The 19579-nt window shown below is 33.9% G+C and overlaps 2 protein-coding genes and 1 long non-coding RNA gene across 6 annotated transcripts; all 3 read left to right on the top strand.

Annotated features, from left to right (window-relative positions):
• Positions 1-2276: 2276 nt before the first annotated feature.
• Positions 2277-11394, top strand: LOC107917847 (translation initiation factor IF-2, chloroplastic). Its single transcript, XM_016847209.2, has 12 exons — positions 2277-3949; positions 4074-4106; positions 4381-4494; positions 4661-4810; positions 4944-5042; positions 5122-5184; positions 5605-5760; positions 5882-5947; positions 7552-7788; positions 8549-8824; positions 9469-9657; positions 10860-11394. The coding sequence occupies exons 1-12, from the start codon at positions 2516-2518 to the stop codon at positions 11019-11021; spliced, it is 2979 nt and encodes a 992-aa protein (XP_016702698.1). The 5' UTR covers positions 2277-2515; the 3' UTR covers positions 11022-11394.
• Positions 11395-13235: 1841 nt separating this feature from the next.
• LOC107916878 (uncharacterized) lies at positions 13236-14935 on the top strand. 4 transcript variants are annotated; one of them, XR_005901304.1, is made up of 5 exons: positions 13272-13647; positions 13899-13972; positions 14088-14213; positions 14289-14562; positions 14682-14935. It is a non-coding gene; the product is annotated as an uncharacterized lncRNA (long non-coding RNA). The 4 variants fall into 4 exon arrangements; XR_005901307.1 differs by lacking the exon at positions 14088-14213 and having other exon boundaries at positions 13236-13647; positions 14479-14562; XR_005901306.1 differs by having other exon boundaries at positions 13236-13647; positions 14088-14562.
• Positions 14936-17086: 2151 nt separating this feature from the next.
• Positions 17087-19285, top strand: LOC121206246 (uncharacterized). The gene is made up of 2 exons (XM_041076929.1): positions 17087-18443; positions 18527-19285. The coding sequence occupies exons 1-2, from the start codon at positions 18116-18118 to the stop codon at positions 18688-18690; spliced, it is 492 nt and encodes a 163-aa protein (XP_040932863.1). The 5' UTR covers positions 17087-18115; the 3' UTR covers positions 18691-19285.
• The last annotated feature ends 294 nt before the right edge of the window (positions 19286-19579 follow it).

Here is a 19579-nt window from a genome sequence, read left to right as displayed (position 1 = left end):
ATTAAAAATATTATGTTAAATTTAGATTTATTACAACATTATTTTTTAATTACATGACTACTAAGTGAATTTTTTTTATTCAAAAATGTGACACCAACAAAATTAATAAAAAAATTAATGATGTCAACAATTGGACTTGATTTTCAAAATTGAAAAGTAAAGGGACTAAATTCTTAAAAATAAAAAGTACAAAGACTAAATTACAAATCTGTGAAGTGCACATAGACTTATGGCATATTTTAACCTTTATACTACAAAACATTTATTATTAATATATTTATAATTGTAATAAATATTTATTATTAAAATATTAATATTGAATATTTTTAATAATATGTGAATCATATTATTTAAAACTATTATTTTTAAAATTTATTATTAAAATAAAATTGAAATATTAGATAATTTATTAAAATAATAAATTATATTTATTATATTAATAATTTACTGTATGACTAAATATAAATAATTAAATATGTATGTTTAATAATATTTTAATATTTTTAAAAAAATAAAATTTATTATCAATATAATAATATTAAGCTTGATTTAAGTTAATTTTTATATAAAAATAAAACTATCCATAGATGAGTTCTTTTCCGACAAATGACTTACACTCCCTAAAATGATAAGTTATTTTTACAGAAAAAATGGCTTATTTTACTCTTTTACTTGTAAACAAATGAACCTAATATATAGAACAATGATTTAATAATTATTTAAGTTCTTTGAATAATTGTTAATTAAGTTTTTAAGTATTTTTTAAATTAAAATTCAATTTATAATTTAATTCTTAAACTTTGATTAACTATTTTCTCAATTAAATTATTTTATCTATCTTTAATATATTTTTATAATAATTTTGTAAATATTCCTTTTGACCTTTACAGACCCAGTTTCTAGAAAAGAAGATTAGAGACAGCAAAGGATTCAAAATCAATTGAGATGGACCGAAATTCCGTTTTCTCGAGAAAACAAAAGCAAGAAATTCCCAAATTTATTTTTATGGTGTGCTAATGTAAGATTTTTTTAGGGTAATTTATAAAAATAGTCACTTTTTTTGTCTCAGGTTATATTTTAGTGTTTGAAATGTTACGTTTTAGTCACTTATATTATTATTTTGTTACGAAGTGATCACTCTACCGTCAAGTTCTGTTATCTCTCTAACGGTAATCCTACGTGGCAGTCCAACTAGATTTTAGGTGCCAACTTGGATTTCTAGATGAAAATAGATTTTTAATTAAAAAATTTAATTAATTAAAATTTTTAAACCTAAACCTTAACTAAAAAAACTGTTCATCTCATCTTTTTTATTTTTCTTTCGTCTCTTCTTTTTCAATGATTTTTTTATTTGACTGGAAAAATTATTATTAAGTTCAAAATAGTTGAAATCAAATTGACTGCTTCATAAATATGGATTCAATGGAAGGTTCAGGCATGTCTTCTTTGTATTCCTCTATCTCTTTTATTCAATACTGAAAAACAAAAGAATAGATTTTTTTTTGTTTAATAAAAACCCTAAATTAAAATTTTTGAAGACATTCAAGTGGATTACCAAAAAATCTAAGAATTTTTAACTCAATCGTAGCCCTGCCATCCAACTGGAGAAAAACATTAGACAAGAGAAAAATACCATACATTTTCAAGCTTAAACATTGATTTCACTATCAATAAAGTGACATGAAGTCAAGAAGAAACTGATTTTTAATTTCATTAAACAATATAAAATTCAATCTTTTATTTTTGCAGTATTGAATAAAAGAGATAGAAGAATGCAAAAAAGACATACCTGAACCCTCCATTGAATCCATTGTTATGAAGAGATCAATTTAATTTTAACTATTGTGATCTTAATAATAGTTTTTCCAGTCAAATAATAAAAAATCATTGAAAAAAAGAAAAGACGGAAGAAAAATAAAAAATAGGAGATGAACAGTTTTTAGTTAAGGTATAGGTTTAAAAATTTTAATTAATTAATTTTTTAATTAAAAATCTATTTTCATCCCATTTAGAAATTCAAGTTGGCACCTAAGATCTAGTTGGACTACCACGTAGGATTACCATTAGAGAGATAACGGAACTTAATGATAGAGTGATCACTTCATAACAAAATAATAACATAAGTGACTAAAATATAACATTTCAAACATAAATGACAAAAATGTAAACTGGGTCAAACAAAAGTGACTATTTTTATAGATTATCTTTTTTTTTTATTATATATTTTAAAAAAATAATGCCGGTTATTAGCCTTATCACAAAAAAGGACCCGAGGGAAAATAAATCGACAGGCGGAGAATTAGCCACACATGACATTACCCACAAACATGTCGAGACTCGCAGACCCCAGTTTTTAGCTTTGCTTCTTCCCCATAACCTCCACCTCACAATTTTATCATTTTGCCCAATTCCCCGATAAAAGATAGAGGTAAGCCTTTTACCCTTTTTCTTTTTTTAGTTTTCCTGGGTTTCTTTTTATGTTTCTCCTAATTCAGATGAACCGATTCGCTGTGCTATGGTAATAGTTGTAGGAACAATGCCTTCTTCTTCTTTAGCTTCCCTTGTTAATTTGGGAACCCTTAATGCTACTTTCATTAATTATTTCTCTGAACCTATTTCATCCTCTTACTATTCTTGTGTTAGAAGAGTTTCATTGTCTAAAAGAAGTTTTAGTAGGAAATGTAAATGTAAATACTCTGTGGCACCCACCGATTTTGTTGCTGAGGCAAACAATTCCTCTTCTTATAAAGATAGTGATGCTGAAATTGTTCTTAAACCTGCCCCCAAGCCTGTTTTAAAGTCCGAAGGGGCGAAAAACGATAAGGGTTTGTCTTGGAATGCTGAATTGAGTGAGGGTGAGGATGAGGATAAAGAAGAAAATGAGAGGAATAAAGTGATTGAGTCTTTAGGTGAAGTATTGGAGAAAGCTGAAAAATTGGAAACATCTAATGTAAATGTTAATGTGAATGTGAATAAACCCAAAGCCAGTGGTGATAGTGGTGGTTCGGGTGGTGGCAAAAAGGCTAAGACTTTGAAAAGTGTGTGGAGGAAAGGGGATACTGTTGGGACCGTGCAAAAGGTTGTTAAGGAGTCTCCTAAGGTTAATGATAAAAAAGGAGAGGGGAAGGTGGATTCTCAAGGTGAAAGTGCTGCTGCACCTTTGAGACCTCCCCAACCACCTGTAAGACCTCAACCTAAGTTACAAGCTAAGCCAGCTGTAGCACCTCCACATGTGGTGAAGAAGCCGGTTATCTTGAAAGATGTTGGGGCAGGTCAAAAGTTAGAGTCTAATACAGATGGGAAGAGTAAAGAAAGAAAGCCTATTCTGATTGATAAATTTGCGTCGAAGAAGCCTGTGGTTGACCCTGTCATAGCTCAAGCTGTATTATCTCCTACAAAGCCAGGGAAGGGCCCTGCCCCTGGAAAGTTCAAGGATGATTATCGGAAGAAAAATGTTTCTGCTGGAGGTCCTAGGAGGCGCATTATTAGTGATGATGATCTTGAAATTCCTGATGAGGAGACATCAGAGTTGAACGTGTCAATACCTGGTGCTGCCACCTCAAGGAAAGGGCGGAAATGGAGTAAAGCTAGAAGGAAGGCAGCTAGAATCCAGGCTGCGAAAGAGGCAGCACCTGTTAAAGTGGAAATTTTGGAAGTTGGAGAAAAAGGCATGTCAGTAGAGGAGTTAGCATACAATTTGGCTATTGGTGAGGGGGAAATTCTTGGATATTTGTACTCCAAGGGGATTAAACCAGATGGAGTGCAAACTATGGACAAAGACATGGTAAAAATGGTGTGTAAGGAGTATGAGGTTGAAGTCATAGATGCTGACCCTGTTAAGGTAGAACAAATGGCAAAAAAGAAGGAAATTTTCGATGAAGTTGACCTAGACAAGCTACAAGACAGACCTCCTGTTCTCACTATAATGGGTCATGTTGACCATGGGAAGGTTAGATGTAACGCTCAGCATATAGAATTCTCCTGGTCTTTTATTTCATTTTGAACTAAAGTAAGAAACTTTTCTTAAACACTAGAACTTACTGATTTGTATTTTGGTTATTTATGCTTTGCAGACAACTCTTCTGGATGTTATTCGAAAGAGCAAGGTGCGTGGAACCTTGATTAGTCCGATGCTTCTTATGTTTTTTTCCATTCGAAATTAAGAGGAACTTTTAGGTCATAGGTTTTACTTGCTCCGGTTGAATTTTTAATTTTTAGTTATTTATTTTTGCTCTTTCATGGTGTTGTGCAAGTGATAAAATGATTCTCTGCATAGAATTATTGATAATTTGGTCAATTGACACTGAAAGCTTTATGCAATTACTAACTAGCAAAACACATTCATTATCAAACTAAAGCCTAATTGCTGGATATCTATAGGTGGCTGCCTCAGAAGCAGGTGGTATAACACAAGGAATTGGAGCATATGAAGTTTTAGTACCAATAGATGGCAAGCCACAACCGTGTGTTTTTCTTGATACTCCTGGACATGAGGTAACATAACCACTAGGAATAGCTTTTCTTTCCCTTTCAGTACTTTTTTTTTTTTTTGCTTCAGAAACTAATAACCTTCACAATAATGCTATGGTACAGTAAATCTTAAATGCAACTTGCTTGCAATATCTTGTCCCTAGGTGATATCTATTACATGTTTCTGTAGGCTTTTGGGGCAATGAGAGCTCGTGGAGCACGGGTTACTGACATTGTGATCATTGTGGTGGCTGCTGATGATGGGATTCGTCCTCAAACAAATGAGGCTATAGCTCATGCCAAAGCAGCTGGAGTACCAATTGTCATTGCTATAAATAAGGTTTGTTAACTATAAGGTCAATTTTGTTCTGAAAATCAGAATTCAAGTCTACTCTACAGGAAATTTTGGTGCTTGCCCATGCTCTAAATGTTGGCATTGAATATGGCTAATGTTATTCATTCCACTGTAACAGATAGATAAAGATGGAGCTAACCCAGAAAGAGTCATGCAAGAGCTTTCTTTGGTTGGTCTAATGCCAGAAGACTGGGGTGGGGACATCCCTATGGTTCAGGTTTAATTATATGTCATTTATGTGTTCTTTTCTGATTCATGTTCTTTCTGGATGCTTACGTTTTTGTCTGCTATTACAGATCAGTGCTCTTAAAGGGCAGAATATAGATGACCTGTTGGAGACTGTAATGCTAGTTGCTGAGGTGTGTACTATTATTGGCTTTCCTGCATCTTGACAATTTTGCTTATTACCAAAAGCATATCCTTAGTTACTTTTTCTTCTCTTTATAAGTTTCCAAATCATTTTGAATTTTCTCTTTAGTTCATTTTCTTTATAAAATAGCTTCTCAGTTCAAGAAGTATCTCTCCTAAGGAATAGACTTTTTTGAAGTTCTACTAATTGGACCAATTAATGATGTCATTTGGCACTTTTGATGTAGAGCATTTTGAAAAACAAAATCATTTCACTAAAGCATAAAAGTTCAATATGATTTGAGGCCTAAGTGGTGATATCTTTGGTGAAATATTTCAAATAATATCGAGTTTTTCTGTGTCTAACTTTAAGCACATAATTATCTTGGTTATTGTTACTTCCAATATGACCTTCGCCTGGATTGTTTCAGTTACAAGAGTTAAAGGCTAATCCAGATCGAAATGCAAAAGGCACAGTAATTGAGGCGGGTCTTCATAAATCTAAGGGGTCTGTAGCTACTTTTATTGTGCAGAATGGAACCCTTAAAAGAGGGGATGTAGTTGTTTGTGGAGAAGCCTTTGGAAAGGTTGGTAAACTAGAGCCACACTCTTGAACATTCGAATATGAAAATTCTCTGCTTGCTATATGGTCTATGCTTAACATTCTAAACCTATCTGAAGAGAGTTTTCCACTATATCCATGACCAGGTGCGTGCTTTATTTGATGATGGTGGAAATCGTGTCGAGGAGGCTGGACCCTCAATACCTGTACAGGTTAGCAAATTATTACGTTTCCCTTTTAATTTACTCTGTTTGTCTTGCCATATTTGACTGCTTTTTTGATTAAATTTGAAAGATGCTAATGAACCTGTTGCTCTAACTTGAGCACAGATGAGGAAATTTGGACCTCATTGCAGAATGGTTAACATTTTGACATGCAGCTTGATTTCCTTATGTGGCCATTGTAGTTGGAATTTAGCTACACATGTGGTGTGAGTGTGAGGTTGTAAGTTCTTTGCATTTGGGGCTGTCAATACAATATAAGGAGACATGATTTTGTTCAGTGCCACCTTTATCTTCAATATGAACCACAGGATCACCTTTAAGAGAAAAAACAATTCTCAGATTCTTCACTCCTAAATTATCTGGACTCTAGGTATGAAATCATGCTAGTTTTTGACCAAGGATCCACCCTGCTAATTGACAATGTATGAATATAGTTGAGTCTAAAAGAGGGATTTGGACTTCTTAATATCATCTATAGCCTCAATTTATGTGGTTGCCTTAGCAGTAGTTACATCTTTGTGAAGCAAAATAATTGTAGCGTAGTTGAAATTGATGGATAAAATAGCACAATAGCCTTGGCTTAATTGAACTTGGGTGGATGAAGATGGAAAATGTCCTATCTTCTTCCCTGTTTTCTGCACTGGCCCTCACAAGACTTTAAAAAAGACAAACTTTGGGTCTAATGATTATGGCCTTCTAACTTGAAAGTAATTTGTATATTCTCTTTCAGTTACCTTTATTTATTTTCACAAGTCAGCTATGGAATACATTAAAGAAGCTTGTTAGAGAAACTAGTTAAAATGGCATCATTTATGAAATACCTTGATTATCTGTTGTTGCTTAGGACAGAAGACGATATTTCTAGTAGCTCTATGTAATACATTTGTATAACATGATAAGTATGATGAGCGAAGTTGTTCATGAAAGTATCCCCGAAATACATAATTGTTGTGCATTGATGGTGATGATTTGAACGAACAACAATGTTTGTGGATAAGAAATAGAATCAACTTTAGAGATTGACTAGTTAAGGGTTACTCTGGAGAACGACAGACAAATCATAATTGATCAACAATAAACTGCTTGGCTCCCCTCACCTCTTTTCTTCTCCTTTGAGGAAAATCTGTGTTGGTTTCTTATAGAATTGGAAGATTCACAGATTCAGGACTCATTTGGTACTCATCTAAAGCATTTTCTGAAGTGTTTCTGTGATGATTACGCTATACTGTTTATTCCAAATATGGGCTTGATCCACATTCATTCTCTCTCTCATAGTTACATCCCAGTCATCCTCGAGGCCCCCGTAGAAAGGAGGAGAAAAATGAAAAAAAGGAATGTACATGAAAGAACATGTGGACTACTATTTGGTGTATAGTTTGCATGAATTCGCATTTTCTGAACTCGATAACATGCAAAATTTATTGTTTTTAGATTGATGTTGCCAGCATATTTCTAAACTAACCAGGAGCATGTTGAAGAATTCTCCTGAATTTCTGTGCCATAGCTTCTATGTGTTGGCTTTGTATGTCTATTATTATAGCATTACTCTAGGTTTGAAAATTTCCCTAAGAGATCCGGTGTGTATGTTTCAGGTCATTGGTTTGAATAATGTTCCACTTGCCGGTGATGAATTTGAGGTAGTTGATTCCCTTGATGTTGCACGTGAAAAGGCAGAGGCATGTGCTGAGTTGTTGCGAAATGAACGTATGTCAGCCAAGGCTGGGGATGGAAAGGTCACACTTTCTTCTTTAGCTTCTGCAGTGTCAGCTGGAAAGCTTTCTGGGTTAGACTTGCACCAGCTAAATATTATCTTGAAGGTTGATTTACAGGTATGCTCATCGGATTTACACAGAGGAAAACATCATGCAAGGTTATCCCGTTCATAACATTGTTAATTTGAGTGTAATGAAATTTGAAAATGCACACGGATGACTTGGCCTTTCTATTGAGTACATGCTGCTGCTAACTGATTATTGGTCTGATCTCATCCTTCTCTTAGGGGAAAAGGGGGAGGAGAATGAAAAAAAAAATGCTGTTGGTTTTTGTAATAGTTATATCAATTTTTTGTACAAGGAAGAAACTGTGCATCATGTGCCATCTGTGTGAATTGCACATAATTTTTGTGCTACTGTTTATCAATATGATTAAGAGTTAATGAGATGTTCAGTGCATGTGAATTGCCTGAGAATGAAATGGGGCCAAAAGAGAGGCTCCTTCCCCATGATAGACAGCGCAAGGGGACACAGGTGATAGGACGATTTGAATTATATGGGCCAAACATTATAATTCAGTCAATTAACTTGTCTTCTTTTATGTATTTTTTTAAAAAAATAAACCTTTTCTTCATTTGATAAAAAGGAAAAAAAGAAAAACTTGACTTTGGCAGTTCAGGCTGTATCATCATTTGGAGAGAGTACCCAAAATTCATCTTGGTATTTCTCTTCTTACTTTCTGGTTTATTGTTTGATGCTTGTGCTGGGTGCTGATTCCTTGAAATGGAATGAATATCCTCAAATATTCTTGTTTACGTTTTATTTGTTTCCACCGAGCACTATAATTGCTATAACTGTATCTGTTTTCCACAACCAGGGATCCATAGAGGCTGTCAGACAAGCATTGCAGGTGCTCCCACAAGACAATGTTACTCTGAAGTTTCTTTTGGAAGCTACAGGAGATGTAAGCACCAGCGATGTCGATCTTGCGGTTGCTAGCAAAGCTATTATTCTGGGATTTAATGTAAAGACACCAGGTCCGGTTAAAAGCTATGCAGAAAATAAAGGTGTTGAGATTCGGCTTTATAGAGTTATCTATGAACTTATTGATGATGTGAGGAATGCAATGGAAGGACTCCTGGAGCCTGTTGAGGTTAGTCTAATGTTTTAAGTATTAATATTATGCTACTGGGGTTCTAAATGAAGCTGTTTGGCATCTGATTTGGTTCCTGAGTCAAAATGTATATGGATTTAGGGCAATGGGAAGAAGGGAGAGGAAAGAGGGGGGTGGGGTGGGGAAGAAGGGGCCTGGCCCTTGTTTGGGAAAGTAGAAAATGGAAAGAACGGATCATGGAGGGAAACCCTGTATCCCTTTCATATTATAGTTCCGTCACAAAATCCATCTCTTCTTAATTTTATTCAATAAGCCTTTAATTCAAATTGCCTGGATCAGCTATATGTATACTTTTATTTCTATCTATGGCTATTTCTCTTAAAATCCTTGGTAGTCATATTCTTTTACCTTGATCAGTCTCTTCTACCTGTATTTGTTGAATGTGCGTAGAAGTATGCTGGGGCATTGATCCTTCTATCACTTCCATTTTTTGATTTATTTTTCTTTTGCTTCTTTCTTGTTGTTCTTCTTTAGTCTCTTGTAAACAGTGAATTTACTTTGATCTGGTGTAGGCTTTGAACTTGAAGGCTTTAAACTCTTGGGTCATGTACTTGCTTTTCCTTTTGTATGTTTAAGATTTCCACAGTAAAGTTTCAGAGTTGATACTGCTCTTTTTTTTATAGGAACAAGTACCAATTGGCTCTGCTGAGGTTCGGGCTGTTTTCAGTAGTGGTAGTGGTCGTGTTGCTGGATGTATGGTAACAGAGGGAAAGATAGTGGATGGTTGTGGCATCTGTGTCATTCGAAATGGTCGCACAGTCCATGTTGGTGTTCTTGATTCATTGCGAAGGGTTAAGGAAATTGTTAAAGAGGTATACTGTTGATTGATAGTACTCTTTTTTTTTTCTTTGTTCACATTTCTATCATCAGCTCTCTTTAATGTGAAATTTTAATGCATGCTGACTCTTCCGGTAAACTTTTTCATGTCTTTCTCATATGTATCTGCTGTCATATTGGCGAATACAGATAAGTATGTGAATATTATCTAATAATTGTGCTTGGGAGGATTTGATGGGTTTGATATGCTGCATATAAAGATGAGAGAAAAAAAATCAAAATAATGGATAAAACTGCATATAAAGAGATCCGCAACCAGAAGTTTCTATGTTGAATATTTAGATGGGAGATCATTATATATTTGATTAATAAATCAAGTTTAGCTAAGCAGTGGGATGAACAAACTATTGAATTCTTTGGACTTGTTTTCTACTTGGACTATATGAAGTGTGGTAAGGTTTGTTTTGTAAAGATAGGAACCTGCATTGACGATTTTCTTAGAAGCTGGGTGATCCTCAACTGAAAATTTGAATGATAGACTGAACTTAGGCCAAAAATTCATGTTCATCTTTGATTGCCTTTGTGGTTGGAAGTGTTTTGCCTTTGAGTGTACTTTTGGATCCTTTTCCCCAACCAAAAAAAGTGTTTTTTTTTTAAAATTTATTTTAGTATGGATGGTATGATTGACAATTAGGAATTTTCTTAAATTTAAAAAGTGTTTTTTAAATCTATTTTTTTAATATACTTTCTATAATAGTTAGGAATTTTCAGTTTCACGGGATGCCAAGGATAGATTTTTTATTATAGTACATATATTGTAGCAACAGTAGATGCATCTGATTGTAGTGGGCTTCTCCTGTTCATTTGTCTGATGAAATTGTTCTAATTCAATGCCTTGGAACATCTTTTGATCTTAGTTTTTTACTTGTCAGTGACCCGATCTTTGTCCTGATTTTTGTAATGTAAGGTCCAGTGGCATTGCGTTTAATGCCTTTGCCTTGGTTTTGTCAATTCTTTTCATTATGTTGAGAAATGTTTAATGTTCGGTAAAGTTGGATTGCGGTCTTGTACTTCTAGATCATGTTTGAAGATGCTTTTCCGAGTAGGACAATCATCATGCAACATGGCTATATCAGCATTAATATCTTCATCTTTCTTACTAAAATTGTCTGGTTGATAATTTAGGGATGCGGGAATTCTTCTTGGTTTCATATTTAGCTGATAATTTTGTGGACAGGTAAATGCTGGTTTGGAGTGTGGTATGGGAGTGGAAGATTATGATCAATGGCAGGAAGGAGATATCCTTGAGGCCTTCAACACGGTTCAAAAGAAGCGAACACTTGAAGAGGCATCTGCTTCAATGGCAGCCGCACTGGAAGGAGTAGGAGTCGAGTTGTAGAATGACACAAGCTTCAAATGGTTTTCTTGATGGAATCAAAATTTTCATGAAAGAGGCAAACCACCATGTAGTGTGTCTACTGCTGCTCTGGCCATTGCTCAATGTGCATTGATATAAGAGATTTTGCCTCGTGCAACTTATTTTGGAATGCAGCATGTTGAGGTTTGTGGACATGCAGATTTTTGCCATTGTTGTTTTATTTTTATTTAATGTATGCTGTATATATTAACATCTCATTCCAGCTTTGCATTTGGAAAGACTGGATAGTTGGTTACATATTCCACAGGATTCGTTGTAGAAAATACCTTGGAACACTTAACCCAAAATGGGGAAAAGGAATATAGTTGGATAAGTGTGGGATAATGTCTTGAAACTTGCTGCGTCAATCTGATGCATTTTCTCATCCTGTGAATCTGTATCTGTGAGCAGAGTTCAAAAAGCAAAGACAGGATTTAACCTATCTGTCGTGAACTAGTGGCTCATCTCATTTTGGTATTGTATGGATGAGCCAGGATTTATCAAACCGGCTAAAGGCTGGTAAAAGAATACAAAAGAAAGTGTTGGGTAAATATATTTTTTAGTCCCTGTGCTTGGTTTTAATGTTTATTTTAGTACTTATTTTTTTTTCTGGTTTAAATCGGTGCTCGTATTTTGTTTCCATTACACAAAATGGGACTTTAGATTAACTGTGTTAATTCTTTCATGTTGTCTAATGAATATGTAACACGTGATAAATTTAATACTTGACACATTGTCATGGCAATGATGATGTCAAAACTATTAAAATATTTAAAATATAAAAACATAAATTAAAAATGTATATTAAAATTTTAAAAAATATAAAATATTTTTTATTGAAAAGTATGAAAATATGTTTTTTTAAATATATAAAAATAAAAGGTTTTTACTAAAAAAACAAAATTCATATTATTTTTTTTATCAAAATCAAATTCTTTCATAATTTTTGTTAGGAGTTTGTATTTTTCATCATTTCAACCAGTGAAGGAGGATAGCCAATTGGTTCGAGTATAAATTATTAAATTTAAAAGGCTTTCAATGTTGTTTAAAATTATATATTTACCTCTGATTAAATAGTTCAAACAAATAAAAAAAAAGTCTCCACTCAAATGTATTTATTTTTTACTCAATATTTAAATCGAAAATGTTCTTACACCAACATTATAAACTTTTTTAATATACATTTTATTTGGATAAATAATTGCCAAAAAAATTTAAAAAATATAATATATTTTTTATGAAACATGACATAAGACTGACATTTTAATTTGGCAACCCAATATGAAATAAATAACATTTTGCACCTAAAGAAGCATTTTTATTTTGCACCTAAAGAAGCATTTTTTGTAAAATGTCGTTCACTTTTTAAAAAAGTAAATTAATTTTTAGAAATTAATTTTTTTGAATGAAATTTATTTTTTTTATCAATTTTAAAATCTGTAAATAAAATAGACTCTAAATTTTTAGATAATAAGCTATTTTTCATAAATATAAATATTTGTCTTACAAAATGTAACTTTTTTTATAATTTTTATAGAAAATAAAAATTATAATTTTTATATAAAAATTTAAGTTTTTACATAAAATAAATTTTTTATTTTTTATATAACTTGATTTTTTTTGAATTTTGAGTTTAAATCGAATTAAATTTTCGATTTTGAATAAGTCTAATAATTTGAATAAACCAATTATTAATTTATGTTATTTTAAATTTATATTATTATTTAGTTTTAAAAAACTACGTGGTTTCAATTTGTTACCTCCTAATCACTTTTCTAGTTAAAATACCAGAAAATGCCATTTTTTAAAAATAATAATTGAAATGGGCTAATTTTTATAAAATTGACGAAAATACCCTAATTAATATACACCCAAAACTCTAATAATAAAATCATTTTTCTTAAAACTTTAAAACACTAATTAAACACTTAAAAAATTAAATAAAACACTAAAACTTTAATTTAATAAACCATAAATCCTAATTAAATAATTAAAATCTTACAAAATACGGAGAAATGCGCTGGTAGATGCATTTTTTCCCGGTACGTGACCTGGACATGTTTTACTGGTCATGGGAACAAAAAAAGCCCTGAAAACGCGTTTTGATAAAATTGACCTTATTTCCGTCAATTTCGTAAAAATTTACCCATTTCCGTTATTACTTTTAAAAATTGGCCTTTTCTGGTATTAAACGCCACTTTTCTTTACTTCCTTCCCCCCCCCCCACCCCGGCCCCCCAACAAAAAAAAAACTTTCCCCCAGATCAAAAAATCAAAATCCCTAAATCAATTATCAAACCCCCGAGAATTTTATCTTATTAGCCTTCTCTCTATTTCTCTAGGGCTTTGCCTTGATGGCTCCAGTTCTAAGCAGAAGCTTAGCTACTGCATCTTTAGTCTCTCTCCGATTGACAAACCCCAACAAGGCCTTCAATCTCTGAACCGCTTTTCTACCTCCAAATGCCCTCAACAAGGCCTTCTCTTGCTCTCGATTGAGGTGGAAACTTGAGTAGATAAAGAACCGGATAATGGTTCGATGTGAGGCTTCAGCTGTAGCTGAGAAAAAGGCCGAAGAGACCTCTGGGGAGAAAATTGAGTACCAAGCAGAGGTGGGTTTCTTTTGCTTTTCCTGGGTTTTGCTCTTCTGTTTCTGCTTTTGGTGGAATATTTAGGGATTTACGTGGTGGTTTTATGAGAAAATTAAGGAAAAATGATGTTTGTGTGATGTATTACCACATTTGGTAATTACACATTATTATTGGATAAAGCTTTGGTTAGCTAAAGGTTGATGCTTGTTTATATTGAAAGTATTTATCCTATATTTTCTATTCTGAAATTAATAGTTTACAAATGGTTGCAGGTTAGTTGACTGTTGGATTTGATTGTTCGCGGTCTATACAGTCATAAAGAGGTCTTTTTGAGAGAGCTTGTAAGGTGAGCATATTTTTTTCTTGCTAAAACCATGCTATTTTTTAATGAAGAATCACATTACTTTTAGTTTTGTTGGTTTTCTGTGCGGACAATTGACAGTTTTTTTTTTTTGTTCTAGTAATGCAAGTGATGCTTTAGATAAGCTTAGATTCTTAAGTGTGATTGCACCCTCTCTGCTTGGAGATTCGGGCGAACTAGAGATACGCATCAAACCTGATTTAGATAATGGGACTATCACTATAACGTATTTTTTTTTATCATCTTCTTGGAAAAATTGATATGAAGAGGACTTCAATAAAATAAATAAATTTATTTTCAGAGATACGGGGATTGGAATGACGAAAGAAGAGCTTATTGACTGTCTTGGAACTATTGCTCAAAGTAGTACTACAAATTTCTTAAGGCTCTTAAGGGAATTTCTTTTGTATTTTGTAAATAACTCTCTCCTTTTAGAAAATAAAGAAAAAAAAAGTGTTTTGGTCACTTACTTAGCATCTCATTTTTTGTAGGAAAATAAGGATCTAGGAGCGGACAATGGTTTGATTGGTCAATTTGGTGTTGGATTCTATTCTGCTTTTCTTGTTGCTGAGAAGGTAACATGCTGTCAGCTTAATAATAACATGCATTCCCATCTTCTGCTTCATGTATGAAGCCTTTTTGTTCAATAATTTTCAAGCTAATTGGGTTGCTTGTTTATATGTTTCTTGAACAGGTTGTTGTGTCCACAAAGCGTCCAAAATCAGACAAGCAATACGTTTGGGAAGCTGTAGCAGACAACTCCTATGTGATTAGGGAGGAAACTGATCCAGAAAATCTTCTAGTCCGTGGTACACAGATTACACTTTATTTCAGGGTACTCTATCTGTTCATTCTTTTTCCCTTTTTACACCCTATTTTAATGTATTTGCATTTGTATGTTTAAAAATATTAAAGGAAGATAATAAATAGTATTGAGATTTTAATGTAGTGTTTCGTGTTACAAATACAATTGCCTTCGAAATTTCTGATTCTTCAAATGTACAATTCTTCTGAGTGCCAAATGTCTAAGATCCCACCAGAATTCCATCTCACTTGAAAAAATATATTCGATTTGATTCAAGAAAATTTCAAATCGAGTTAGGATTATAAAATAAGATTCTTCAACTCGATTAATTTGAAATTTTCGGGTATCATTTTATGTACTGGAAATTAAATATAGGTACCAATTTGGAAAAGAAAACATAGATACTGAAATGAACATGGAAATTAAATATAGATGCCAAAAACTATATTACCCAAAAGTACATATTAGATTTGAACGTTTTCAGTCAAGTTGTGCAATATTTATTATCCTTTTCTTTTGGTGAAAAGATAGGATTTTCAAGAAATCCTATAATTACATGACTTCAGTCCCCATCAAACCCTGCACATCAATGTAGAGTACGTTCCAAGCCTCTAGAATAGGTGAATCAAGCTCTAAACTCCCTTCACAGATTTTGAAACAAGATCAGCCACCGTATTTTGTTGTCTCTTGATATGAGCGATTTGAACCTTCCATTGACGATGCAGTAATACTTCCGTTCAGAATGGATAGTGCTTAACTTATTTTGGAAGTCAAATAAGAAATTAAATGGAGAAAATGAAAAGCCCTTTATGGTTACATGAATTTAAATAGGGAATATTTATGAAGAAAATAATTCAAATTTGAATTCCTAAGAAACTATCCAATACTAATGGTTGAACCCCGTATAGGAGAAAAGCAGAAACCCCCCATTAGGATAGTCTTCTCTATAATGAAACGTTGCTTGACTTGGTTCCACCCCGTATAAAATCTGGCAGAAACCCTCCCCTACTGAATACGCTACTATTGTTAAGATTGTGACATGAAAATAGGGGTGTTTTACTGAAAAATACCCTTTTTTAAAGTTAATTATGAAAATGGACTGATTTTTTGGTTCTTTACCGGACTAGGCCATTTTTTCCAAAAACGCGTCTACGTCAGCGCGCTTTCAGAGTACGTGTCAACAAAACGTTTCCCTAGGGGAGCGCTTTTGTCCACGTCAACAGAAAACGCTTCCTGGAGGGCGGGCTTTGTTGACGTGGACAAAAACGCTCCCCCAGGGAAGTGTTTTGCTCGTTTTTACATTAGGATTTTTAAGGTTAGGGTTTTTTATAATTTAGGGTTAGGGTTTTTTATGTTTTAGGGTTTTAGGGTTTATAAAAAAATTAATTGATTTGGGGTTTAAATTAACTAGTAATCTTAAATACTAAATACTAAATTAGAGTTTAATGGTTTAGGGTTAATTGATTAAATTAGGGTTAATTGATACATAATCGTTTAAACATACTATTTTAATATTTTATTTCTTATAATATTTATGTAAAAAACCCTTAAATAACTCTTAACGTGTAAACAACAACTTAGTAATTAAATTACTTCAGCGTTTAGGGTTTTTTTTCCCTTATCAATGGCTTAGATCATTTTATTTTTGATCCTCCAGCTAAGTTTCTTTTACCTTGTAACAAGCTCATTTCTAATTTTTTTCTAATTATTAATTTCCAATATACATACACGAAAAAGAAATTCTCAAAGATAATATGATTGCAGCATACATACATACTAGCGTTATGCTAAGTTTAGGGTTTCGAGAAAAAAATAATTGAATTAAGGTTTAGGGTTTTAGGGTTAATTCATTAAATTAAATATTAATTTTAAATACTAAATATTAAACTAGAATTTAGTGTATTAGGGATTAGGGTTTAGTGTTTTTAAATAAATTTGTGTTTAGGGTATTAGAAAAAAACATATAAGCAATATAATTTTTTTGTTAGGGTTTAAGGTTTAGGGTTTCTGTAAGAATAATTTTGAGTAGACATTTCTGAACAAATAATGTCGAAAATGCTTTAAGTAGAATGCAGTGCCAGAAAATTTTTGGAAAAAACTCCCACGTGGACGCTCTTTTGCTACAGTGTTTGTAGAAAAATAAATCCGAGTAGACGTTTCTGAACAGATAGTGTCGAAAACGCTTCAAGCAGGATGCACTGTCAGCAAAAGTTCTGAAAAAAGCTTCCACGTGGACGCTCTTTTGCTACAGTAGTTCGCAGGAAAATGAACCTGAGTAGACGTTTCTGAACAAATAGTGTTAAAAACGCTTCAAGCAGGATGCACTGTCGGCAAAAAATTCTGAAAAAAGATCCCACGTGGACGCTCTTTTGCTACAGTAGTTCGCAGAAAAATGAGCCTACAAATGAGCCAAATTTTATTCTCAGGTTGCATAACTTACAGCAAAAAAAAAAAAATTAAAGAGGCTAAGAAGAAAAGAAATTGAAGATGAGTGAATGTATTAGTGCTGTTATTTACTATGATAGTGAGGTCAGTAACACCGAAAACAGTGTTTTTTTATTGGAGAACACAACGAGATTGGTTTTTAACCAGAACATAGATTTGACAGAACTTTGTAAAAGAATTAGGCATAAAATTTTCGGAACGACGCCAATGAAAGTTTTGTCTATTAAGTATCGATTTTGTGTATCAGTTGATCCTGTGACATATGACTCATTCGACATCAAAGGCGTTTGTAACTTGGAGGCAATGGTGCAGACTCATCTCGCTAGTGGATCACCCTATGTTGAGTTATATATACAATTTTTATCGCCAAGTGATGCATTTGCAGCTTCAACATTTACTGCCGGTCGAGAGGAATACACGACCCCTGCTCGACATTCCGTTAGTGGATGGCAAAACACGGAAGCGCCTGTGTTTAGTAGCAGTATGGAATACCCAACCCTTGCACGACACTCCGTTAGTGGATGGGATATGCACCTCAGTGGTCGATGTTTGATGCTGGAAATATGTATTGAGGAATGACATCAACTTCTAGTGGTTGACAATCCACATCTGATTGGAGATATTGTGAAACGTCCACAATAAGGGATGATGTACTCCCTACGACGTCCACCGACGAGGGGACCTCTTTCGTTGCAGATGATGGCGGGTCAGATGATGAGTCCGATATGGATCCACCTCGAGAGCCTAGGCCTGATGGTGCAGAAGTTGCATTATTTTCTGAACCAGAGCCTGTTCCAACCGTACCTGAAGATGTTGAAGGGGGTTTAGATGAATAAGAAGAAGATTCACGATTTAGGGTGTACTCACCTTCAGCCTATATGCATGTTGATCTATCTCAAGATGATACGTTGGAGTTTCCAGATCTACCACACAGAAGGCGTGATCGTACAAGTTCCTCAATGGATTCGGGTGAATTGGAAGTTGGTAAAGAGTTTTCAAATAAAGATAGTTTTCTTGGTGTAGTAAAACAATATAGCATCATGAACGGGGTTAACTACAAAGTGGTTAAATCTAAATCCGATAAGTTTAAGGCCAAGTGTGTAGTGCAAGATGGAACATGTTCATGGAAAATCATGGCCTCGTTGAGGAAAAAGACAGGCTTGTGGGAGATAAAAAAGTACAAAGGTCCATATACATGTGTTGCCGGTACAGTATCACTAAACTTCTAGGATTTTTGAATAATATTGTTATTACGTAATGTTGCATTATTTAATGTACTTCATTGACAGGTGTTTCACAAGATCATCCCAAGATGGATTCAGATATGTTAGCTACCTTAATACTACCGACGGTGAAGGCGGATCCCAGAACTTTAGTGCCGGTCTTAATTGCCAATATTCATGGCCAGTTGAGGTACATACTCTCTTATCGCAAGGCTTGGATAGCTAAGTAGAAGGCGTTGGAAAAGATGCATGGTGGGTGGGACGCTTCATATAATGAAGTGTGGCAGTGGTGTCAGGTGCTGGAGAGATATGTCCCAGGTTGCGTAACAGACCTTGAAACGGAACCTACGTACTACAACGACCGATTGCTCTATGGATGCCAATTATTTAAGCGTCTGTTCTGGAGCTTTAAGCAATGCCGAGACGCATTTCTATATTGCAAGCCATTGGTACAAATTGACGGTACCTTTATGTACGGTAGATATACTCATCGGCTATTGTTACCTGTGACACAGGATGGCAGTGAGAGAATCTTTCCAATTGCGTTTGCAATAACACCGGGGGAGTCACCTGATGACTGAGATTTCTTTCTTTCTAGGTTAAAGAGGCATATCTGCCCCCAACCTAATATCTGCATCATATCGGATTAGGGCACATGAATATTATTCGTAATTGAGCGACAGGGAAGCCTGTGGCATCGCACACACCATTGGTATTGCCTAAGGCATGTTGCGTCCAACTATTATCGGTAATATCGATCTATAAGTGAACAACGGCAAGTGACCAACATTGGTATTTAATCTCTACTAATATAATTTCTTTTTATTCTGAGTGGAAAAGTGATAATTTTTGCTATCATCTTATATTGACAGGGTATGAGATAAATAAGGATTGTTTTCTTGAGATATTGGCTGTTTTGCATTCAGTTAACGAAGAAGGCACAAACTACCTCTATAACATACCTTTCAAACAGTGGACACAAGTATACGACGGTGGCCTATGATATGGTCAAATGACCTCGAAGTTGGCTGAATGCATAAATGCTATTTTAAAAGGAACACGTCATTTACCGATAACATCGGTTCTGCGAGAAATATTTTCTTTTAGCGGGACTATTTC

This window comes from Gossypium hirsutum, chromosome A01 (assembly GCF_007990345.1).
Source record: "Gossypium hirsutum isolate 1008001.06 chromosome A01, Gossypium_hirsutum_v2.1, whole genome shotgun sequence".
NCBI lineage: Eukaryota > Viridiplantae > Streptophyta > Magnoliopsida > Malvales > Malvaceae > Gossypium > Gossypium hirsutum.
Note: the sequence above shows the minus strand (reverse complement) of the source record. Positions and strands in the feature narration are given on the sequence as shown.